Source organism: Daldinia caldariorum (assembly GCF_022478825.1).
Source record: "Daldinia caldariorum strain CBS 122874 unplaced genomic scaffold F4812scaffold_11, whole genome shotgun sequence".
NCBI lineage: Eukaryota > Fungi > Ascomycota > Sordariomycetes > Xylariales > Hypoxylaceae > Daldinia > Daldinia caldariorum.
In genome coordinates this window covers 939,244-963,069 of record NW_025953047.1, presented here as the reverse complement: position 1 = coordinate 963,069, position 23,826 = coordinate 939,244, and the positions used below count along the sequence as shown (strand labels likewise).

The 23,826-nt window shown below is 46.2% G+C and overlaps 8 protein-coding genes across 8 annotated transcripts; 4 read left to right on the top strand and 4 right to left on the bottom strand.

Annotated features, from left to right (window-relative positions):
• Positions 1-1,460: 1,460 nt before the first annotated feature.
• Positions 1,461-2,326, top strand: F4812DRAFT_460454 (uncharacterized protein; the record flags this gene model as incomplete). The annotated part of the gene is made up of 2 exons (XM_047937693.1): positions 1,461-1,514; positions 1,574-2,326. 2 exons carry the CDS (start codon positions 1,461-1,463, stop codon positions 2,324-2,326), a joined length of 807 nt encoding a protein of 268 aa, XP_047789212.1.
• Positions 2,327-3,083: 757 nt separating this feature from the next.
• Positions 3,084-4,071, bottom strand: F4812DRAFT_465535 (uncharacterized protein; the record flags this gene model as incomplete). Its single annotated transcript, XM_047938446.1, has 3 exons — positions 3,531-4,071; positions 3,207-3,457; positions 3,084-3,143 (listed from the first exon to the last, which is right to left on the bottom strand). The coding sequence occupies exons 1-3, from the start codon at positions 4,042-4,044 to the stop codon at positions 3,084-3,086; spliced, it is 825 nt and encodes a 274-aa protein (XP_047789211.1). The 5' UTR covers positions 4,045-4,071.
• A 27-nt stretch (positions 4,072-4,098) lies between these two features.
• On the bottom strand, positions 4,099-4,794 carry F4812DRAFT_460452 (uncharacterized protein; the record flags this gene model as incomplete). Its single annotated transcript, XM_047937692.1, has 2 exons — positions 4,099-4,423; positions 4,682-4,794. 2 exons carry the CDS (start codon positions 4,792-4,794, stop codon positions 4,099-4,101), a joined length of 438 nt encoding a protein of 145 aa, XP_047789210.1.
• A 1,621-nt stretch (positions 4,795-6,415) lies between these two features.
• F4812DRAFT_460451 (uncharacterized protein) lies at positions 6,416-7,647 on the top strand (the record flags this gene model as incomplete). Its single annotated transcript, XM_047937691.1, has 3 exons — positions 6,416-6,469; positions 6,544-7,254; positions 7,315-7,647. The coding sequence occupies 3 exons, from the start codon at positions 6,416-6,418 to the stop codon at positions 7,645-7,647; spliced, it is 1,098 nt and encodes a 365-aa protein (XP_047789209.1).
• Positions 7,648-8,128: 481 nt separating this feature from the next.
• On the bottom strand, positions 8,129-10,194 carry F4812DRAFT_433179 (isocitrate dehydrogenase subunit 1). Its single transcript, XM_047934605.1, has 3 exons — positions 9,819-10,194; positions 8,614-9,650; positions 8,129-8,558 (listed from the first exon to the last, which is right to left on the bottom strand). Exons 1-3 carry the CDS (start codon positions 9,849-9,851, stop codon positions 8,474-8,476), a joined length of 1,155 nt encoding a protein of 384 aa, XP_047789208.1. The 5' UTR covers positions 9,852-10,194; the 3' UTR covers positions 8,129-8,473.
• A 1,815-nt stretch (positions 10,195-12,009) lies between these two features.
• F4812DRAFT_70110 (uncharacterized protein) lies at positions 12,010-13,431 on the top strand. Its single transcript, XM_047939329.1, has 2 exons — positions 12,010-12,579; positions 12,681-13,431. The coding sequence occupies exons 1-2, from the start codon at positions 12,301-12,303 to the stop codon at positions 13,209-13,211; spliced, it is 810 nt and encodes a 269-aa protein (XP_047789207.1). The 5' UTR covers positions 12,010-12,300; the 3' UTR covers positions 13,212-13,431.
• A 220-nt stretch (positions 13,432-13,651) lies between these two features.
• F4812DRAFT_460448 (Pkinase-domain-containing protein) lies at positions 13,652-15,845 on the bottom strand (the record flags this gene model as incomplete). The annotated part of the gene is made up of 3 exons (XM_047937690.1): positions 13,652-15,222; positions 15,298-15,614; positions 15,703-15,845. The coding sequence occupies 3 exons, from the start codon at positions 15,843-15,845 to the stop codon at positions 13,652-13,654; spliced, it is 2,031 nt and encodes a 676-aa protein (XP_047789206.1).
• Positions 15,846-21,544: 5,699 nt separating this feature from the next.
• F4812DRAFT_70075 (amino acid permease/ SLC12A domain-containing protein) lies at positions 21,545-23,616 on the top strand. The gene has a single exon (XM_047939328.1). It carries the CDS (start codon positions 22,009-22,011, stop codon positions 23,545-23,547), a length of 1,539 nt encoding a protein of 512 aa, XP_047789205.1. The 5' UTR covers positions 21,545-22,008; the 3' UTR covers positions 23,548-23,616.
• Positions 23,617-23,826: the final 210 nt, after the last annotated feature.

Sequence of the window (23,826 nt, the reverse complement as noted above, 5' to 3'; positions counted from 1 at the left end):
TTTTAACAATGCCATAATGCTGATGATAGTTTCGATATCGTTCAATTTCATCTTACCAGCGCCGCTGCCACGAGCCTGTGCCCGACACATGGCTGACGCTAAAATTTTCTGTACCTGCTTACCTTCAAATTCTTTCTCGTGATGATCCGTTTCTCCAAATCGCAGGTCGGAGGTTATTTCAGAGTTATACAGGTACCTTAGGTACCTCCTATTGAAGATTAGACTCTGGATGTGAAGAGGGGGAATAATAACTTATTTCAGATCATTCTTTTTGAATAAGCGTCGAACAGTTCAGAAGGAGTTTGCTTGTGCTGCTTGGCAAATAAAGTCAGTTCAGACCCTGTAAAATATAATTAATATTTCCTTCTGAGGGAAGGTATTCACTACAAAATTGAAGATACAAATGGCTACCAGGTAGCTTATAATTAAGTGAAGCTAACTAGTAGCAAATCCGACGATTACCAGCAGCATTGTAGATGGCCGCACAACCGATAATACATTTATGCTTAGGGTTGGGGGGCGGGGAGGTTCAGTGGTCATGATATTTTCAAATAGGAAGATAGAGAGAAAAAAGAAACAAAAACAAAAAAAGGAAAGCAAATGAACAAACGCATGCTTCATTTCTCGGGAGACAAAAAAAAAGGATAAAAATGACAAAAAGACAGCTGCGCCTGTAACCCCCCCCCCGGACGGGGATTGAACAGGACACCTCCGCGAAAAAGCGCCACTGGTAAGCTTAGAGGGATGCCCGGTGCCTCCCAACTACACCAGCCCGTTTTTACTCTCGGAACTCCGAGGCCCCTAGGGGGGCCGTCCCGATTAATTTGTCCAGTTGTAATTTACCTATATAACCCAAACTCTGGCACCTATTATCTTGAACATTCACACTGTCCTTTTTAATTTGGTACGTGGGCACCTTATATATAACGATGATATTTGCGATAGATTTAATATTACCCTCAAATGTTTTGATCTATCTAGTATTTATTTATTAGTTGGGTTAATTTTAGATGCGTCCTTGTTTTGAAATGTAGCAGCCAATATGAAGATTCTCTCCATCGTTGGTCTGCATTTCGACTTATGTACCTTTACTTACTTACCTACTTACCTACCTCCCTATATGTCTATGGATGCGTCCTACATTATGTATCTCTACTTAGGTAAATAGGTATCTACGTAATTGAGAGAAAAAAATCCGGACACTGATCAAAGTGAGGTTTTACACAATACTGACACACAATTCATAGTCACTAGGCAACAGCTTTTCTGGACTTGAAAAAAAAACCCTACAGCCCATAAACTAGTGTGCAAGATTTCTTGAGTTTCCTTTACAACGAACCACCATTTTCTCTTTTGTCTTTTCGCTTTTTTCTTCCAACAACCTCGTCTCCTTTTTTCGAAGTCACATTTCCTCTCCCCTTCTAAGTTTCATACACGAAGAAAACACGAATACCGACAATATGGCATCTGCAGGAGACGCGCGCCTTCCTGACTCAGCGCCCAACCAGAACCATGTAAGGAATTTATCAATTGTGTCGAATCATTTATGAATAATATTTAACCCATTCTACAGGGAGAACCGGGCAGCCGCCTACGGGCTCTAGCACCCGCCCCAATACCCGTCCCAGTCCTAGAGGAATTCTCTGCGATCGAGGAGATGGTTAGCCGACACACTCAATATCTTGTTGACTATTGCCAAGGCCTCATGCGGACTTACCATGAGACAGGCGACGCAACATGGCTAGAGAAGCATCGTCTGATTCGTCAGCATTGCCTTACTCGATTCGATGCCTTTGGTCTACACTATACGCAATGTAGAAAGGCCTTCGAAACAACGTTGGAGCCTCCACATGTAAACGTTCCGAACAACGCCCTCCAAATCACCCAAAATGGTGAAGCGAGTAAAACGCCACAAGTACCCGTTGCTCGTGCTCAGACTGTGGAAGTCATCCCTCGGCCCTATACCCCCCACCAAATCAAGGGAGAATCAGTACCTCCGTCGCTATCAGTGTTAGAAAAGAGAATCTCGATGTCCTGGCATAGACAACATAAGCTTCGCTTCACACTCTCGTATGCCGGCACCTCCAATTATTTGGCACCTCGATGGCATTTTGCATATAAATACCATGGCGAGTGGCAAGTAGACGGTTGGAGACTGCCAGCTGAAGGAGTGAGAACCAAGACATATGTAGTTCTTGATACGAGCCGAAATGCCGGCATTGTCCATGAAGCACATAACTATTTGGCAGCTCACAAGGCCGCTCTGATTTATCAACTGGCGGAATCCAAAAGCCAGTCGCTGGAAGACTATGAGCCGGATATCTAGGAAACTCCTCGGCATTTGTCCGGCAAGCCACCTAGAGAAACAGAGCTGGCACTTCATGTCATTCCTGCGCGCACGGATAAAGTAAGGCATACTTACGGTCGCATTCTCTTTCGCGACGTTAGTTCCGATGGTGTTGAAGAGATTGTTTGTCCCCTGACAAAGAGAACGCTCCGCTCTGCCGATGTCGAACCTGATGACATGGTCTTTCCGGTTGAAGAGAAGACCGTACATGACATTTACTACCTCCTTTATGACCTCGTCTAAGACTAGAGGTAAAAGAGCCGCCGCATAGACGAGTGGACCATAACAATGACGGCGGTTTTACAGAGGTAATCGGCAGTGCTAGGTATTAGTCGATTCTAATCGACCAGTTTTCCATGAGAGTTGTTTATCAAAGCGATATTGTCGCAGGGTGTATTAATTGTTTTCGGATAATGAAATAGGTACCTTGATTGCAATAAGGAGTTCTTGTAATCTGAATTTCGTTCCTAACGACTTACAAGACGTTGTCACGGTCACGTGATATATTATAAGCCCCTTTATGATGTATTATGTAATCCGTGCGATATCAGGGGATTCGAAGACTTTCGTGTAGTGCTTGAAGACTCTTGCCTACCTAGTAGGTAATTAACATGATCTCCGATATTGCTACTAGGTGCGGACATTTTTCAGTGTAATGCTCTCGCTCTATTTTATATCTACCTAGGTACCTCCTATGGCACACAGGCTAATATCTGACCGGGCCAAGCAGTTGTTTCTACGGCGAGGTGTCTTTCGGACGCACATTACATGACGAGTCCAAGCAACGATTTCGTAGCTGAATATTTAACTTCAGCGTAGAATTCACTGTTTCAACAAACCTTCTACAGTCATCACATACAAGGGTGCTGACCACTATAAGAGCCTCTTCCCAAGAACCTTTCGGGGATGCTTTCTCTAGGTCCGAAGTCGGCTTATTTTCGGCCTCTTCCTCCACAGTGAGCCCCGAAAAAAGTAATACAACCACCAACTCCTTAGGCTTGTGCAGTTCTAGAAATAGGTGCTTATCAACAAAATATGCGATTAGCTGCTTCTCCACGTGGGAAGCATGGTACTGCCCCGGTTTGCCCCGGTCTTTGTCCTCCCGAGGTTCTAAATTTAATCACCTCATCCGTCCCGTACCTCCCAGCAATATCAATTCTTTCTTTGGGTGTATCTGACTAACCGCTCATGGTAGCGATTTCTGGAAGCCCCTTGCCGCGGATCATACGTGCCACTGTCTTCCACTCGGTCTGGAGACTGTAGGAGGTTATTAGGGACAGTGTCTTCCAGTCGTTAGATGGTCTTTGAAATTCAAATCCGTCTAGCTGGTATAAACCTGGCTCCCTTTCCTTTTCTTCAAGAAGGCGTACAATAGCTCTGCGACCCTTATCCTCAGCAGATGTATCTTCCTCAGCAGTAGGCGCGGACGTCCTATCACCACCCGTGCGCCTCCTCCATTTCTTTGCGTCCTCCTCCAACGGTTTTGCAAAGTCCGCAGCAGACAGAAGTTGATTGTGATCGATACACTTCTTAGACACGTCGGCCTCATGTTCTAACAAGACGAGAACATTTTGTATCCGACCCCACAGAGCCGCTTCCATGAGAGCTGTTCGGCCGCTGTTGTCCAGAGCGTTCACATCGGCTCCTTTATTAAGTAGAAATCGAACCATCTTAGGCGACAGTCCCCGCCCAGCCATATGTAACACGGTTTCCCCTAATATCTCAGAGTCTCGGAGGAAGAAATATGTAGATCACCCCCCAATTACTTCGGGGATGTCCTTGAGATAGCTCTGAGCATCCTCAACGGTACTCTTCATCATTTTGCATTTTATATCTTCAATTTTCGCCAAAGCGGCCTCTGAAATATCACTCTTGATGCTTGTAGTCATGTTTTGGGACTCGTAGATCGATTTCTCGATTTCATTCTTCTGGCTGCCTATCTCATTATTCGAAATCTTAGGCACACGAGCTCCGCCTGCTATGAACCGAAAGGTTTCCTTGTCGATCTCGTAGCTATACAACGAAGGCGTGCCCTGTGAAAATTCTATCTCGTATTTAGAGTATACAATTTCGTCGCTGGGCTTCGAATAGCAAGGAGCGGTACATATAACATGTTTTAAATAGTCTTTATTGAAGTCGTGTCAGAAGGATCCCGTGATGTATGCGTACATAGAGTAAATACTAGAAGCAGTAGTACGTAGAATGTCAAGTATGCAGTGTATAGTAGTGATCTATTAACGCTTGCCCTTCGAAGCACCTTCGAGGGAGCAGCGTGCTCCTTATATACACTATCCTAGTGGGCCGTAAGGCCCAATCTGCACTAGTGCCTCATACCCCTGACAAGTCGTGACGATGGAGCTCATCGCAAAACAGGCACAAAACGTGCATATCCACCACTGGACCCTCGCCTTTGGTATCAGCGTCTCCGAGGCCTCCTTGCTTGCCATTTTGTTTCGGGTTTTCGATACTGGGCTAAACGTGTTAGGTATCTAGTCTTGGAATGCTCAGACTACATTGTTTTCGTGAAAGGTTATGCCCCGCCCCAGAAGGCTTAGTGTAAGTCTTACATGCTATTAAAAAGGCGCATGTCTCGTGCTACTTCATCGTCACCCTCAGTGGCTCGATTTCTAAAGTATACTGTGACGGCTGTAAGAACTGCAGCAGGCGATTCGTCCATTTATTCGCAGCTTTAGTGACTACTCTCAGCCACTGGTTCCGTATTACAAAATCTACCTAAGACAGGTTTATCCAATAGAATTTAATGTAGCACTCCGCTGCTTGTTTAGGTGAAGATTTAATATGCTCATTCTGATGATACTAGCAAGGCCTATACTGCTCAACAGGTTAAACTACCCAAGCTAAGGTGGGATATAGGTAAGGGGCCGATTTGAAAGGCATAGTATGCCGCGAACCTATGTTCAGACGAAATCGTAGTCTCACGGAAGTTGGTGTTCTGGATGTGTAAGGTACCTTATCTCGGTAAGCAAGGCTCACTGGGGTTCATATGACTGAAGAGCTTTCTTGCCAAGTTGCCGCAGGAACTAGGAGTCATCTTTCTACTTTTCTTTGGTAGAAATTGTAGCCTGAGATTGGTAAGTAAAGACCTACTATCAGACCCATCTAGGTAGCATTTCTCCTTAAGCAGGTATATAAGGATACATTAGTAGGCTATGCATTAACCAAAACTTTGAAACAGTGAACTAATATGATCTATGATACTAAATTTCGAATTTGATATTGTCAGGGATATGAGGATATGTTGGTACAGCAGGGGTCTAGTGTCCATATAAAGAATAGCCAGCTCCCTCGAGAAAGGTTAGAAGGCGAGCCGTTACGAGATCTCTACAATAGATTGCATAATGTGGCCCTAACACTCACTCTCTATGTAACCTCCATCACCGAGGCATACACATACCTGACAGATATTACCTAGATCCAATAGGTATAGGTCGTTGGGAGATGAATTTGGTAGAATAATGTATTAAACAAGGAACAAATCTAGTATATTGTATGTAATAAAGGAAGATAGCCTCAATTATGTTCTTTTTTATATGTCTTAGGAAGAATGCCTAGTATCTATGTGTAAACAGTAGCCAAAGAAGTTTTATGCAAGTTCTAACACTGCATTAGATCACCACATTGAAAAACTCCTTTGGCTCAACTCGACAAGTACATGAATTTGATTCCCACACGTGTTGCCATTTATATAAAAGATACTAGGTACCTAAGGTACTTCGGTACCGAAGTCGTAGGCATGCACCTACCTGTTTTTTAAAGATCGGTTGAAGCACGGAACAGTGCGAACTGCAGGTGGGTACCTAACATACAACTCCTGGGAAGCAGTTGCCCCGGACGTATCATGGACAGAAACGGCAGGTACGGAAAAGTACAAAATACTGACAACGAACTTCGCAATCGTCAAAAATAAACATCATCTTTCCACTTTGCATTTAATTTACCACATCCTCCCTATCTTTACCATCATCCTGAATTTGTTAACTTTAGCCACAAAGTTTTCGGAAATTATAAAGCTATCCCCAATATTCAAATACCTACCTAAGGTATAGTATGGCATCTTCACAGGCACGGCAGCCTCCCCTAGTCACGTCCACAGGAAGTCCGGTAAGTCGATCCGATACTGGCTGGCTGGCCCTCGTCAATTAAGGAAAATAGGTATTAATATAAATTTTCAACAGCATGGCGATTGGAATCGCATCCTGATACCGGTACCTAACCACGATGAGTTCTACACAATTGAACATCTCAACACCCGTCATACGCGTGACGTTCTCGCGCATTGCCAAGAGCTCTTTGAGACGTACCAAGAAACGGGTGATGTAACGTGGCTGGAAAAGCGCCGCTTGACGCTTCAGCAATGGCTGGTTCGATTCGACGCGATGAATATCCACCTAGCGCAGTGCAAGAACGCCGTCTGGACTGCCCTGGAGCTTTCACAACCACAACCGCAACGGCAACCGCGGGAAATGAGCAGCCCTTATGAAGCGCCCGAACCTCCCCCTCGCCAAATAGTAATCGGCGGACCTGAAACCCCTCCCCTTACCCGCGGGCAGTTCGCGCGACGAATAAGACCCCAGCAGGCTGTTCCCATCCCGGTCAAAGAAGAGGAGGGAGATCCGTTGTCGCCTCGAAGCTACTTGCACAAGAAGATCTCAGCTTCTTGGCACTCATATACTTACCTCCGCTTTACCCTCCAGTACAACGGCCTGGATGCCGACCCGCCGGACTGGTACTTTGCGCGACGAGAGCACGGCCAGTGGGTTGGGAGCGGCTTGCGGTGGGAATACGACGGGGTGAAGATCAAGAAATACCTCGTGCTATCCACTCCGCGCAATCTCGCCATCGTACACCACGCGCTAAATTTCCTCCGAAACCACAAGGAGGCGCTCGTCCAGAAGCTCGCAAAAGCCAAGGGCCTACCGCTGAACCGACGCCGAAGAGACACTTAGGAAGACGAACGGGTCGGGCCCAGCAGCCCCCGCGACGACGAGCCGCTGCAGATCATGGTGATAGAAGTCGGTTCGAACCGGCAGGTGTTCGCCTCGGGGCGCGTCCTGCTGCGCGACATCGACCTCGACGGCAACGAGGAGATCGTCAGCCCGCTCTCGGGCCAGAGAGTCGAAGCCCAGGATACCAAAGCCAACGACCTGATCTTCCCCGTCGAAGAGCGCACTTTCCGCGATATTTATAACCTCCACGAGGACATCGCCGCGGATATCGACGCCCGCGACGAAGCTGCCGAGAGGGTTCGCCGCGATAGCGCGGATGGTACTCCCGTGTGACTGGGGCTGTGAAGCTCCGGTTTCTTGGTGCAGGATGTTGCCATATGGTATAAATAACTTATAAAGGGGGATCACTGCCTATTGCTGACGTCTTGATATTCGGCATTTTCAGGACACGTTAGCATGCTTTACTACCCGCGCGTAGATGTTTTACGTTTCAGGGGTATTTTCAGCGAAGAGGAACGCATTCGGCAGGAAGCTAGGGAGTTGGATCAAGTGACAGCCTTCCATTCTTCCGTTTCTTTTGTTTCATTTTCATCCTCATAGCAGTATATCCGGATAATTTGTTTTTTAGCATGGCAACGAGATTTTTATGAACTTTGTACTGTACCATCTCTGGCTCTGACTTCCAAGACGTTGTGAAGGTCACGTGGTATGTTACATGTATGTATCCAGCGCTGAAGTGTACATAATGCAGCGTGCCGTAGATCAATTGATGCGGCTAAGCGTCAGCCACAGCATGTAGAAAAGCAGCCACAAATTGATAACTCCAGGATCCATTTGATACATATGTACTAAGGCTTGATCTACCTACATGAACTTATGAATAAACTACATCTATTTAAGATCATGAACGGATTGATAAAAAAAAAATTGGGAATTTAATTGATGCAAAGCATTTCCTAATCTACGTACAGTACATATATCTAGGACTCTCCAACGTCGCCTTCCGTGACTCCATGGTAGTCAATGCTATTCGTTCCTCCAATTCCTCTAGGTATCTATCAGAGCAACGCGTAGGAAGTAGGCCGTAGTTTTTCTTTTATTCCCCTCCAAAGATAGGGAAGCTAGGTGCGTAAAGAAGTTGTTGTAGAGGGTCTATTGTTTACAAGGTGTCCATCTTGTCGAGGATGGCACGGGTGAATTCGTGCGTGGTGGATTCACCACCCATGTCGCGGGTGCGGTACTTGCTGTAGAATACGTTAGCACACCGATATGTGAGAATAAACTCGTTCGAGAACTTACCCTTCGGCAATGACGCCGTACACGGCCTTGGAGATGCGGTTGGCGTGGTCGTCGAGACCGAGGTGGCGGAGCAGCATAGTCGCGGAGAGGAGAAGAGCGGTCGGGTTGGCCTGGTCCTTGCCCTTGATATCCAGACCGACGTGTCGGCAGCCGGGCTCGAAGACGGCGACGTCGCGACCCATGTTGCAGCCGGGGACGATACCGGGACCACCGACGAGGGCAGCGCCGATGTTGGATAGGATACCACCGTACAAGTTGGGCATGACCATGACGTCGAACTGCTGGGGTCGCGAGACGCACTGCATGCTGGCGTTGTCGACGATCATGTCGTTGGTCTCGAGGGTGGGGTATTCGGCGGCGGTCTTCTGGAAGGTGCTTCGGAAGAGACCGTCGGCCAGCTTCATGATGTTGGCCTTGTGGATGCAGGTGACCTTCTTGCGGTTGTTCGCGAGGGCGAAGGAGAAGGCGAACTTGGCGATACGCTCCGACTTGGCCCGGGTGATGATCTTGAGGGACTCGACGACGCCCGGCACGCTCTGGTGCTCGAGGCCGCTGTACTCGCCCTCGGTGTTTTCTCGGATGATGCACAGGTCGACGTTCTGGTGGCGGGTGTTGTAGCCGGGGATGTTCTTGATGAGCGAGATGGAGGCGTAGATGTCGAGCTCTTGTCGCAGGGCGACGTTGAAGCTCTGGTGTCCCGATCTGCTGATAGGAGTGTGGAGGATTCCCTTCAACGCCAGCTTGTTCCTCTTCAGGGAAGCGACAGATTCCCGGAACATCTCCTCGAGGCTACCAGCCGAGGCGCTCTCCACACCCGAGACGTCGACTTGCTCCCAGTCAATGGGTACGCTGTCGGCCTTGAAGACAGTCTTGACGCTCTCAGCTACCTCGGCACCGATACCGTCACCGGGGATGAGGGTGACGGTGTATTTGCCGCCATACTTTGTAGGCTTGAAGATGTCGGATTGGACCGTCGCAAAGGATCGCGAAGCATTTTGAATGTGAGATTGTTGACGGGCTGCTGTTCGCGCCAGGCGCTGCAGAAGAAAAAAACAAAAACAAGAAGGTTAGCCGACTTTATCGTCTTTTTTTTTCTAGTTTTCTTTTAGGAAGACACAAAAAAGGAACAAGCATGTGAAAGGTGGAGGGAGGGAAGAGAGAAAGCTCGAGCCATTGGGACTCGGCTAATGCAAGATAATATGTACCTGGGCAGCTCTGGCAGAGTTTCGCGACAACATCTTGTGTTTTCAAGGAAAAGGGAGGTATTTGCTAGCCGTACTTTTTGAGAAAAGGAAGGGCGGTGATGCGTCGGAAGTGCTCAAGGGGAAGGAAAAGGGAATTAGTGTTTAGTGATGCAAAGAACTTGCAAATGGCGCAGGTGGTAGTAAAAAGCTTGGTGGATAGGGATCTGATAGGCTGGCAGGCTGGGCGTGGGAAGAGAGAGAATGGGCAAGCCGTGGCATTCCGATCGGGTGAACGGGGGCCAGTAGAAAAACATTTGAACCCCACTGATCCCGAAAAGATAGGTACTTTGGTACATGCAATACATTATCACTTTTTAATGCAGGCTGAGCGCTTACTCTTTTTTTTTATGTCGGGTTTCGTGTTATCTCTAGCCACGTTATGCACGCCAATGTGGGTATGGCATATGTGGCGCCGTATCTTATCTGATCTGATCTAGCAGCTCCTAATTTTGGGGTACGTACCTTGCTGCAGAGGTCTTCCAACAGCTACAAGATTATTCAGCGAAACAACTTTTATCAATTCATCAAGGTATTTCATTAGTTAACCTCTCCTCTTACCATTTTATTTCATGAATTTATGAAGACGTGAATACTTATAGAAATGTTATGCAAAACGAGCTTTTATTGAATTAAGTTTAGCCGATTATGAAATTTTCTACCCGATAGGTACATACACTAAATTGTCTCTTACACGAACGAGTAGAGTACCTCCTAAGTTATACCTAGGTAACTGTTAGTATTAATATGAAATGGTCCGCTAAAACGCCTACCAAGCGTCCATTATCTTAGGCAGCGAGGCAGGATAATGACAGAGATACGCATGGAAATAATAAGTCAGTACACTTACCACCTTTAAGTTAGGTACCTAGGTAGGACCTAGGTAAGGGGATTCAAATAAGGGAGGAGCTAAGTTATTATGTTCGGAACGACGATGGATCCTGGACGAACTGCCCCTAGCTGTGGCCTTGGCAGGACCACAAAGACCTGTTATAGACTTCCAGAGAGATGTACGGCTTACCATATCGCTAATTCGACCCGGTCGGGCGGTCGGGAATACGACAACCTAGGTATTCAAGGAACACAGAAGCTTAGCTGAGTTCTGCAAGGGGTTCAATAAGCTGACCTCCTGTGACAAAATACTGCACGCGACAAATCCTTCAAAATAATTCGAGCTGTCAACATGAGGAATGGGTCTAAATGCGCGCCTTGACTTCCACCTTCAAAACGAAGCCCGAGAGGTATCACGTCTGGGGTATCACGTCTCTTGTACATTACTCTCGGTTTGACATTATTTTTCAAAAAATAACTGGATGCGTTTACTAAATTGGTAGTTTTGAGTTATAGGTGTTTAGTCAAGGTAAAGACTCTCACGCATAATTAATAACTGGTATTTATTCAAATTTAATAGGAGTTTAATCGTTCTAACGATAAAGATTCGATATATACCTATTTCATTTAATCTTAAGAGGAGTAAAGCTATCGTAGCAGGATAAAGTTAGGTGTCCTCCGTATCCCCTCCGAGCATTGAAGCTCTCCATATGGTGGTTGTTCATCTGTACAAAAGAAGATAAGAGCATTTCAAGTAAGATAGCTACCTAGGAACCATTGACGTTATCCTAGAGGCTATCAAAGTTTGATGAAACTTAGCTACCTAGATTAGGTATGTACTCATGAGTCTCGAAAGTATAATTTCAAAGATGCGGAGCACCGCAAGTCCCTTCTTGTCAGAAAATTGATTGATTATAATTGTTGTTGTTTATTATTAAGGTTACTGTACACGATCCATCTAGTAGGATAAGTATATATACTTTGCGTCATGTGACACTTCTACCTGCCCGTGCTTCTGATTTCAACTCGTAGATCCCGGCCCTAATGTAGTATAGAAGTAACGGCGGAAGCTTCCTCACCCTTTATCCATACATACACACCTGAAACCTAAGATAATCAGGAAAATCTACTTCTTATCAAAGGCTCAGCAGGCATTACTCGCCTTTCCCCTTGGTCCTAATCTCTCGTCACATATATTCGTTGACTTAACCCCATAGCGCCCAACTTTACCTAAATAACTCTCGAACCGCAAAACACCAGTATGGGCAAGAACAGAATCTGCAATAAGCCGTTCGTTTCAGACAGCTTCTTTTCCTTCAGATAGTAGATCCGCCCATACACCTGTTTCTTCTTCTTCCCGGATGCGCTCCTTAGTATCCCCTAGAAGAAAAATTATACTCTACTAAGGGATGTAGAGTATATATCAGATTGAGAAAAGAACACAAGTAGCCTGTATCCATCTTGAAACTCGTTATGCCATCCGTCTAAACCTCGTCGGCACTTAACACCCCTATCGCTAACCAGCCTGTCCGCTCCATATACTTCACCCGATTAGGTACACAACAACCAACAGCAACTAACTACCACTCCAAAAGAAATTAAAAAAAAAAAAAAAATGGCCGAATACGCGGCGGCAGCCATAAGTGCCATAACGGCATCAGCGGCCATCGTCAGCAGCTCGACGGCGCATAGGCAACAGATATACCGGGGCTACAACGCCATCGAAAACCCGCCGTGGCAGCGCCGTCCCCCCTTCACAAGTATGTCTCCCCGCCGCTTCAACGCTTACTACGGCTGCGAATACGGCCAGCCGCTGTACTACCCCTCCGGACTACACGAGCACCTCGTGCACCACACCGAGTGTCCGGCCTCGCAGTGCCACTACCAAGCTTTCGTAAGCTCCCCCCTTTTTTCTCCTTAGCACACAAAAAAAGACACAAACACACACATACTTTTCTCTCCAACCATACCTAACCTCAACACCCCCCCTCGCAGTTAATAGACTCCATCCAGCGGTACAACGCATCCCGGCTCGCCCTCCGCGAGACCTACGTCTGGAACCTGCGGGAGCTAGCGCGCGTGCACGCGTCGCAGCCGCGCAAGCCCGACGCGGAGAAGCACGCCGAGGCCGAGCGCCTGTACGCGTACTACGTCTCGCGCGTGCGCGACGTCTTCGAGGAGCACCGCTACGACCACCGCCGCCTCCTCGGCCAGGACTACCTGTACTGGACCCAGCCCGACCGCGAGCACGACCACGTCCGCCGCCTCCTGCTGCTGCCTTTCCGCGCCGTCTCGAGGAGCAGGAGCAGGAGCAGGATCGCGAGTCTGGTCGAGGAGCATCCTAGCGACGACGCGGGTGCGAGGAATAGCGGTGGTACTTGCGACGCGCTGGGGACTGCTGGGACCTCTAATACCACCGCGGCCGCTATTCAGGAAGTGCGGGAAGAAAACGAAGAAGAAGAAAACTCGGAATGCACGGAGATTTCGGTGGAAAGCAACACGAAAGAGAAAAGAAGAGTAGCATAAACTTCCTTTTTTTTTTCTATCTGCTTTTGGGGCCATACCATTAAAACAACGCCTCCGTAACAAATATGCCAAATCTTGGCATCTAGGAGTAGACGGGGCCAGTGGAAAAGGGAAATTCTATGGACCTAAGATAGACAAGTCTACCTAAAGGAGGTAGCTAGCTAGGTAGCTATCTGGTATAGGTAGCTCGGTGGTGGAGGCAATGGGAGTAGTACAAAAATGGAAAAAAAGGGACCCGCGCCTAGGTAATACATACCATCACGACGACCGCCGCCATCAACCCCTTATTAGATAAATACTTACACAACAACACGTTATCCCTCCGTAGGGTATATCATCTTTTTGCTTCTTTCTCTCGTAATAAAATGTGTTTCTTCTTCTCTATTTCCGTTCCGTTCCGTCCCTATCCATGTGTGAAGGTTAATCCAATCATCCAATCATTATGTTTCATCTTCATCTAGTGGCTCGACCCGAACGAGTATTTCCTCGAGTAACCCTTCGAGGAAAGTTCCGACGTCTTTACCCATGCCCACAGGCTCGCTCTTGTCAAGCCGGTCGATCTCCTTACATACGTTGGCTAGTTTATAGACATGCTTGCGGATGCGGTCATGTGCTGCCTCGGCGCGCTGCCGCTGTGGGGTAATAACTTTCTCGTTGCGATAGATTTGCTGTAACCGTATCTGCCGTCGCTTGAGAGCCTCTTCGAGCGCCGGGAAGATGACGTCATTCAGGGCGTCCAGCTCGCCGTTCGGGTTTGCAGGGCCAGGAGGTGGAAATGCATCCGGCATAGGGGCTTGCTGCTTGGGCTGCGCCTTGGAGGCGAACGCTTGCGAGCTCGGGTTAGAATGCTCCTTGCTTGCTCCCCGCGAAGGTTGGTGTTGCGCACTCGGTCCGCGATACGGAGGGATTTCAGGGAGGGTGAAAGGGAGGGGTCTAGGAATTCCGCGTGGCTGTGGCAGCTGAGGTTGAGAATTCTTGGGTGTTATAGGTTGTTGTGAATGGGCAGATTGGGCAGATTGGATTTGGAGAGGCGCAATGCTAAGAGCAGCCATGTTTTGCTGCATTTGATCCTTCAGTGCTCGGTCGTAATCTGACGACACAATACTAGTATTAGGCGTCGGCTTCGAAGCTCGTGGGGTACCGGGATCTTGTGTGTATTTCTGTGGTGAGGGTGGCAATGGAATCTTCGAGGGCGATACGGGTGTCACTGATGTAACGGATGGAACCGGTTTCCGCTGGGGCGAAGACTGTCGAGACGTTGCTATTGCCGGAGCGTTTGTAGCCTTCAGTGTGCTGGTAACGGAGGAATTGGCAAAATCTTGGGTTTGGACCTTAGTCGGTGATATTCCTCTAGGGCTTTCGCCATAATCGGGTTCTAACGGTCTGGATGCCCTAGCATTCCTTGTGGAATCGTCCATGGGGTTCAAGCCAGGTCGATTGACTATTCCTCCTCGGCCGCTCACTAGGCGGACAGTACCAAAGTCCCACATATCCTCGTTGACCTGTTCTGGCTCAGCTGAGTCTTCTCGTTCTTCTACGTTTTCCTCTTCCTCTGTTTTGTGGGTTGCACTCCATCGATTATAACGCTCAATCAGCTCTGTCAAATAGCTAGTCTTCTTCGCTTTTCGGACGAAGGGGTGCTTGAGCAGGTCTCTAGCCACTGGTCGTTCTTTCGGGTCTCTTTGTAAGCAGAGCTCGACGAAATCTTTGAATGCTTTGGTGAAGTTCCCTTCCAATCGAGGAGGGGTGTTCTTGGGAATCAGGAATAAGACTTTCATAGGGTGGATATCGGCATAAGGTGGTTCGCCATTGGCAAGTTCTAATGCTGTGATTCCTAGCGACCAGATATCTGCCTTGTGATCATATCCAGATTGCTTAATGACTTCTGGAGCCATCCAAAAAGGCGTGCCCACGAATGTATTTTTCTTCGTCATGGTCGCGGAGAGCTGTCCAGACACGCCAAAATCTGCCAGCTTTACCTGGCCATTGGAACTGAGTAGAATATTCGCCGCTAAGTCAAGAGCGCGTTAGTAAAATCCGCATTCGCAACGTCACCCGAGCCCGTGTACATGTAGTATTTATTTACCTTTAATGTCGCGATGAAGCTTCTTGTCTGCGTGTAGGTAATCAAGACCCAAAAGCAACTCCCTTATGATAATTGCAATGTAGTCTTCTCCTATCATGCCCGGTTTCATCAGATCAGCGCAGCTCCCACCGGAGCAATATTCCATGACGATCCATAACTCGGCGCCCTTCGCATACGATCCGTAGTATTTGGTGACATAGGGCGACTGAAGCTCGGAGAGGATGGCAATTTCTTGTATAATATCTTCGACCTCGTCTTCGGCGCTTTCGATATCGATAACTTTTATGGCGACGGCTTGGCCGCTCCGTTTCTCAACGCTTGTGTCTCCAAGTCAGCCCTTGATATTTCCACAATACCCGATTAGAAGCACAAACCCCTTGTAAACTTTTCCAAAGCTTCCCCCACCTAAAGAGCAGGTCAGCAATAGTCCCTAAGGTAGTCCCTATGCAGAGATCATCTGCGAGAGTCTGACCAATGCAGTATTCTTTGGTGTACAGAAGCTCGGGGTCTAGGGCCTCATTGCTATCATCATAATCTCGTTCAGCCATAATGTCACGCGGTTCCCGTTGCTTTGTAAAAAATATGATTTCGTGAATCGTGACGGCGTGATGTCCTTAGACGTTAAATAAGTAGTTGAGAGAAAAGGAGATCAATAAATCAAGTCGTGTGGTGACTTGGGATTGTTTGGTTCCGGAAAGGAGGTGAAGGCCTGCCCGCAACAAATATCGAATCTTGACAATATAAACGGTTTATAACCAGTGGCCTAAATATTTAAAAGGTTGTATAGGTAAGTTATAAAACAGTCCGGATTAGCCTGCAAGAGATGAAGGAAGGTAGAAGCGCACAGCTAAAAACAAAAAAAGAAGGGATTGTCTAATACAAAAATCGAAGCTTGAACGAGGAGCGGAAAAAGGCGACAAAGTGACAAGATGACGAGATGACAAGGCTACAAAAAATAAAAAGCAACCGGCGATCCGGTAGTATGCATGTACCAATTGCGACAAGATCAAATGTCCAATGTCAACAAACGCGGCAACGACAATCAATGCATGCCCAGCTACAATGTGACGAGAGAGAGAGGGAAATTAAGCGAAGTCAAGAAAAAAAAAAAAAAAAAAAAAAAAAAAAACAGAGACGAATGATTTGTTGTGATGCGGGATGCGGGAGAGCTGGGCAACAGAGCAGCAGGGCAACTAGAAATACAAGGTTTTGATAGGTCTGACAAGCTTTACAGGGGTTCAGACAGGGTTGCCCGCTGTGGGATGCGTGGGGTTGATGGAGGGGACGTTAATTGATTGGATAAAATCGAATGCGGTGAAGTTTACGTCCCTGTCTCCCCGGCACCACGGGTTGTTGCGGGCCACTACGGGCCACCGCCGGCGCGCGCGCAAACGCTGGGCTGAGATTTCTCGTTACATCATTACATCCTTACACTCTTACATCCTTGCCTCGTCACGTTATCGCGATCTTTGAGTACCTAGCACGCCTCTAGGTTACCTAGATGTAAGCCAGAGACCATGATAAATAATTACAATATAACAAAATTCGATGTCAAGGATAGAATTCCCCATTTCGATAACTATTGATGTAATTAGTTAAAACCCCAAAGAACATCCCTTACAGAATATCCAGTAGATCTAAATTAAGCACTGACTAGCTGTCAAAGTACATGAACTCAATTCTTAACTTTTATCTTTTATAGCAGTTGTTCCACACTCCCTTAACTCTCTCAGCTACTTATACGGCCCTAGGCTTATATAGATTCATGCAGACCGTAGAACGAGGCTTGAATAAATCATAGTACCACGTCTAGGTTAAATTATTATCAGAACTTGTAATGACTGATCCGCATCCTAAGAGGCAGGTCTCATTCGCAGCTAAGTCAACAATCTTAAAAGTCCATCATCTTCTTTGACCGACTGTTACACCCCACCCTTACTTCCCCAAGAGGTACAATACGTATATGCTACCTATATCCACAAGGTACCTAAACATAGGATACCTCTTATACCACCAGGGAAGCTATTTTAATCAATGCTCGGACATTCCCATTCACTTGGTTCCTGCGTCCGAAGATTCGGGTCACCATCAGCCCCGCATTCAGCTGCGGCCCGTAGTGTTCAGCTTCGGGGACTTGGCAATACCCCTGATTCAGGGGTTGGCTAAGCGGGGAGGTCCTATGGCAACAGCCACAGACTTCGATATCAAATATCTGCGTAGGTACTTAACATACAATATCTGTTATGGACTTGCGTAGTATGCCTTTAACAAATAATAGCCACTAAAATTCCGTCAGGTGCTACAAATAGGAAGTACCTACTAGTTTCACAATCATCGTGCTAAGTTTTCCCGATACCTGAGCAATATAATACTTTATGTGGAATCGGGTACGCATCAAAAGTACGTGGTATTATGTAAGAACCTGAGGTAGTCTACAGGTATAATAGGTCACCTAGTTACTACCTACCTCTTAACCTGCTACCTACACTTTAAGAATAAAGCTATTACATCAACGTCAAACTCTTGAACCTGGAGCATGTCAGCTACCATTGAATAACTTATACACGAAATAGGACTTAACGTGAATCGAATTCAGGGTAAACCCCTATTTTCCTCACGCTTGCGATGAGCATGTTGGCTACGCTGCGGGATTTCTCTCCTTTCAACCGCAATCCTGATCAAAACAATAGTGGACCGTATTTATTATCCCTCAGAATTATAATAGCAGTTGTTACGGGAAGATCGCCGAGATATATCAAATGATTGATAGAAGTGGGTATTCATTTTAGATAGATAACAGTTTCTACCATATGTCGACGGCAAGACCGAATGATGGGATAGTGGTTACAATATTCTAGACTTATATGTGTATTAGGTGCTAAGTTTTGAGATTTTAAACTCTATATCTATTCGATGAGCGATGTCAATACAGCAGTCAAGGCCATTTGAATCGCTGCGATCTACTCGCGATTGTCCTCTTTCACGGTGGCGACATGGGAAGGAGTCAGTTCGATACCAGGCTAGACTTTCCCATTAGGATGTTCATCTTTAGGGGAGGCTCGTCGCCGGCTTCCGGAAAATCCTCCACTCTCGTACAGGACTGGGCCTTCCCGTGGTAAGCCTATGCCCTTGCATTCTCCTGGAGGTGGACGTAATTTCGATTTGGAACTCTCAGCACCTTCCTCTTCAGATTCGGAAGAGCCCCAAGACGAACATTCACCCGTATTAACTTAGAAATAATCTTACATGTAGTTCTAAACCACCGCGTATTACGAAGTCTCTACAAAGAACACAAGCTAAGACTCGAGGAATGCTTCAATAGAGGGCGAAGAAAGAGACGCGAACCCGAGCGAGTGTATCCTTGATTCAAACCCAACTTAATGCGATGATACCGGATACTTCGTGATCTACATAGGTAAGATATTCTTCATGTAGAGGCGATGAGAGTGGTTATAATAGTGCTACCACTACCCGCCCGTGGAGAAATAACCCTCTAGCTAAGGAAAGGAGGTATATTTAGTATCGGATTAGCCCATGGTAATTTCTCTGATTATATTATTCGAGTTGACTGTTAAAGGACGTATGCTTGAACAGATAATAACGTGCATCCTTAGTTTGTCCGTGTCAGGATTCATATAAACGGGTTGAAAACTGTCATCACATCATATACCAAGTTCATTATCTTAGGTAACTTTATCTACCTCTTACGGACGATTTTAGAAGAACTCGTTGTTCAAGTCTACCCTATTGTATTGACCCAGAAGGCAAGCCTACCGTTGAATATTAACGTGTGAGAGACTGTAGCAACTGTCGATGTAAGAATTAGGTAGAGTCACTTCCGGGAAACTCCTTTATCTTCACACGAATAAAGTACTCTGTAAGCAGTATAATGCATCAATATATTTTCCACGCTTCAACGTAAGTTAAAAACGCTTGTAAGAAACTACCACGTGAGGTTCATTCGTCTAAGCAGTGACTTATGTATCAACTTTCGAATGTCTTAACTACACTATGGGTAAAGGCGTTCCGATTGTATATGCAGGTACCTATAGACATTTCGTTCTGGTTCAGATAAGCATCTACCTTAACTCCCTTGTAAACCAGGTACCTGAGGTAGTCAACCAGTTCAGAAAAGAATATTATATTTCACTGCCACCCCCCCTCTGCTTATTACCTACATTGAAGATATTGATACCATGTGGTTGACGCAATTCTGCACTGTTATACGCGAGACAAGACCTTGTCAGTGCATACAACTAGTCAATAAAGGAGAGTTATGTAAGTCTCTTTACCAATGTAGCTTTGACTTCTATAATATAATCCGTCTATGGAGACACAACGAATTATAAGCCAAGCTATGTGAGCTTGCAGTTAAACATATTGAAAGCATATTTGCTCTAGATGTTTCGCCTAGAATTATGATCTCGATAGAAGGAAGCGGCACAAACACCAGTTTGTTTGATTTTTGCCTTCTTTTTTTCGTCTTCCAGTGGGCATCCATCTCGACCGAGACTATTTTCCTTGCACTTTCCTGGGGAAGAGTAACATGCCGCTAGGATTATGAACGACGAGTATATATACTATAGTGTCGAGGATGGTATCATGCGGCTATGCCAAGGATTGTCTGCTCACTCCCATCAGATTAAGATAACCTTACCTTCGGGATGGGGTTCCCCATACCCCCTTTTTGCAATATGACTTAAAACTTAGTGGTTACGCTAAGTCCAATGTAATTCAAAGATTCCACATGGGCATTTACCTTGGGGAAACTACTGCAGCTCTTGTGGTTATTAGTTTCGGGAGCTTCTAATACGAATCTTATCTTATGGCTGTTCAAATCCATAGTAGTGAATCCCGAGTAGACTGGCGGTTTAGTGGATAAATTTTCGTTGGAATTACCCACTGTTCGCCCCCCCAGCGTTAATAAAAAGCGCAGAATGCTAGTTGGGATGCCCTGGCAAAAACCCTTGATTGTCTTCTCGTAGGTTGAGGCGACTATACGTATTTGACGCAATTCGCAATATTCTTAACGATAATCATATGAGACCTGTCGTGCCAGAATTAAAATATGGAAGAGTTAGAATTTCACTCATGGAATTATTCACGCGTGTCATGAACCTTGACTTGAAATCTCTACGAGATCTGCAATCAAGGCTCAGCGGGGCAGATCAATAATAGTAATTCCCTTCGACTCTTTTGACCGCCATAACTGCGCATGTTTACATATAGTAAGCGGTTTTTTTAAAAAAAAAAATATTTTTTCATGAGAATCTAAACAGAGTCATATGGGTAACGTTGCTACGGTAAGGACAGAAGGAAAGGAGGCTGACGCAGGTCCTTACCGATTTCTGCATCAAGCTAGGGTTACTCGATTCAAAGCTAACAGCGTAGTTCCTGTTGGCAACTTACGCTAAAGCCCATTAGAGAAGAGCCTAGCTAGGTCTTATAGCCGGACTTGACGTTTAACAACTTATTAAAAGATAGCGACCCACGGAGTTATTATAGTTTGTTACAGTATGGAAAATAGGTTAAAGGTCTAGTGTACCTAGGTAATATTAAATACCTGTGTTAGGTACTTACAATAGTAGCTGTAGCTTATCGCACATTTGACAAATGTTGGATAATATGAAATGGTAATGGTTAATAGCCCGGCCAAGTATTTCACCACTAACCTGACGCGTCGGTGTCCACGTTGAGCATCGGCGTCTATCCGTGTTATTTCCTATTTCCTAATTCCAAATTCGATAAAACAAAACATTGTTTCCCTCGTGAAAATTTGTAAATTTCCTGCAACGTTTCGTGATGATGTATATCACACCACGAGCGGATGATGAGAGCCTCAGTTATACTCCTAGACTTATTATATATAGGAGGTAACCATATGATGTCAACGACACCAGATACTGCTATCAGACTCGCGCGAACGGCGGAATTTTTTTTAAAATTTGGCCCACGCAACCCACGCAACCTTTGGTAGCGTTACAGCAGCTCGCGCGCTTAGAGTCCCATTCGTCAATTGATGGGGAAGGAGGAAAAAAAATATTTCAGTGGAGCTAATGGTCGACGATAGATACGCCACTGATAGGGCAAATTATTCTTTGGAGCCGAATTCCCAGCCTACGTCGCACTTGGTCGCGACGAAATGGACCCGGACCGGATCATGAGACATTTTCGGTAATCCCGTAGCCTGTACGTAGTCTGCCATACCAGCCAGCAATACCCAGCATACTACCTACTATGTATATACGTGGAGTGTGTTAGTCGTGGTTCCAAGTCCATAGTAGGATAAGTCTGAGAGAGCGATCAAAATCAAAATGTTTGGCTGAAAAGTAGTTCAAGTCTTGACCATACCGAGCTAGGTACACCTGGTACTGATGCTCTCTATACTGTAACCAATTACCCGTCTCGAAAACTTTTTTTTCTCCAGAAAGCCCATGCTATATCTCTTTAAAATCGCCGGCAACTGTTCCCGAGAAGCTTACTTTACCTTAGTACCTAGGAGGTGTCATATAAAACCCCCCCCTCACCCACCGACGCGCACACACGACCACGTTTCCCTTTCCCTTTCCCTTCCCCGTCCCCTCCTACGTGACTAATTCGGTACATACCTTACCTACCCACGGTCCTTCCTCCTTCTCCTCCTTCTCCTCCTCCCCCCCCCTCCGTCACTCTCGCCACGCCTTGTGTCGTCGAGTCGATTTAACTGTCGAGATGGACCCTGCTATCAGCGAGGGGGAAAAGAGTTCGAAGGAGAATTCTCTAACGAGCCATGTTCAGAAGGATGTTGAGGCTGGCGAAGACCAGCTGCATCGGGGGCTTCGCAGCTACCACTTGCAGTTCATCGCCATCGGAGGAACGGTCGGAACCGGTCTGTTCCTAGGAAGCGGGGAGGCGTTGGCGACGGCGGGGCCTGTTGGCTGTCTCATCGCCTTCCTTTTCGTCGGCTCGATCGTCTTCTCCGTCATGGCGAGTCTGGGCGAGATGGCTTCCTTCATCCCCGTGGCCGGCAGTTTTACCGTGTACGCTTCCCGATTCGTCGATCGCTCTCTCGGTTTCGCCATGGGTTGGATTTATTGGTTCAGCTGGTCCATAACGTTTGCCCTCGAACTCGTAGCAGCCGGTGTTATCATCCAGTATTGGAACTCGACTCTCAGCATTGGAATCTTCATCGCCGTTTTCTGGGTGGTCTTCACGGGCGTCAACTTCTTGCCTATCCGTTATTTTGGCAGCTTCGAAATGTGGTTCTCTAGCATCAAGGTCGTCACTATCGTCGGCTTCATCATATTTGCTATTTGTATCGATGCTGGCGTGGGTAAGAACGGGTATCTCGGATTCAAAACCTGGGTACACCCTGGTCCTTTTGCTGAATCCATCAAGGAAGGAAATACTGGGAAGTTTATTGGGTTTTGGTCCGTTCTGGTCACCGCTGGATTTAGCTACCAAGGCGCGGAGCTTGTCGGTATTGGTGCGGGAGAGACTCACGACCCGGCAAAGAACGTCCCAAAGGCCATTAGGTGGACGTTCTGGGGGATTCTGTCTCTTTTCGTCTCGACCATATTTTTTATCGGCTTGCTCGTACCATTTGACAACCCCGATCTCCAGATCGGCACTCAAAACGCCTCGGCATCGCCCCTTGTTATCGCAGCCAACCTCGCTGGTGTTTCCGTCCTCCCCCATATCATCAACGCCGTCCTGTTAACTGCCGTACTGTCCGCTGCCAACTCAAATGTTTACTCTGGAAGTCGAATTCTCGTCGGGTTAGCCTCGGAGAGAAATGCCCCTGCATTCTTGGCCCGCACGAACAAGTTTGGAACTCCCTATTTCGCAGTAGCTGTCACTTCAGCCATTGGCCTTCTCGCTTTTATGAACTTGTCGTCTAATGGTAGCGACGTCTTCAACTGGCTGCTGAACATTACTGCCATAGCTGGTTTCATCACCTGGTCCTGTATCAGTGTCTGCCACTTACGATTCATGGAAGTCATAAAGGCCAAAGGAATTTCCCGAGAGAATCTTCCATATGCGGCACCATTCCAGCCGTACTTGACTTGGTTCGGTCTGTTCTTCTGTGTGTTGATTCTCCTAACAAACGGATTTACAGTTTTCATTGAGTGGAAAACTAGCGATTTCTTCGCGGCATATGTTAGCCTTATGCTGTTTGTTGTGCTCTTTGTGGGGCACAAGCTGATATTCTGGACAAAGCCCATCAAACTAGCTGATGTAGACCTTGACCGTGACAGAATCCAGCACTAGTTTCTAATATACACGTAAATAGTTTATAGCAATTTTTATTATGATTATACCCTTACTATCGAATATTGGATTATATACATCTTGTTGTCATTAGGAATGGTGCCAAAGAAAGCCGTAGTGTAATAACCAAAAAAAAAAAAAAAAAAAAAAAAAAAAAAAAAAAAAAAAAAAAAAAACCCAAAAAAAAAAAAAAAAAAAAAAATAAAAAAAATAAAAAAATAAAAAAAAAAAAAAAATAAAAAAATTAAAAAAAAAAATAAAAAAAAAAATAAAAATAAA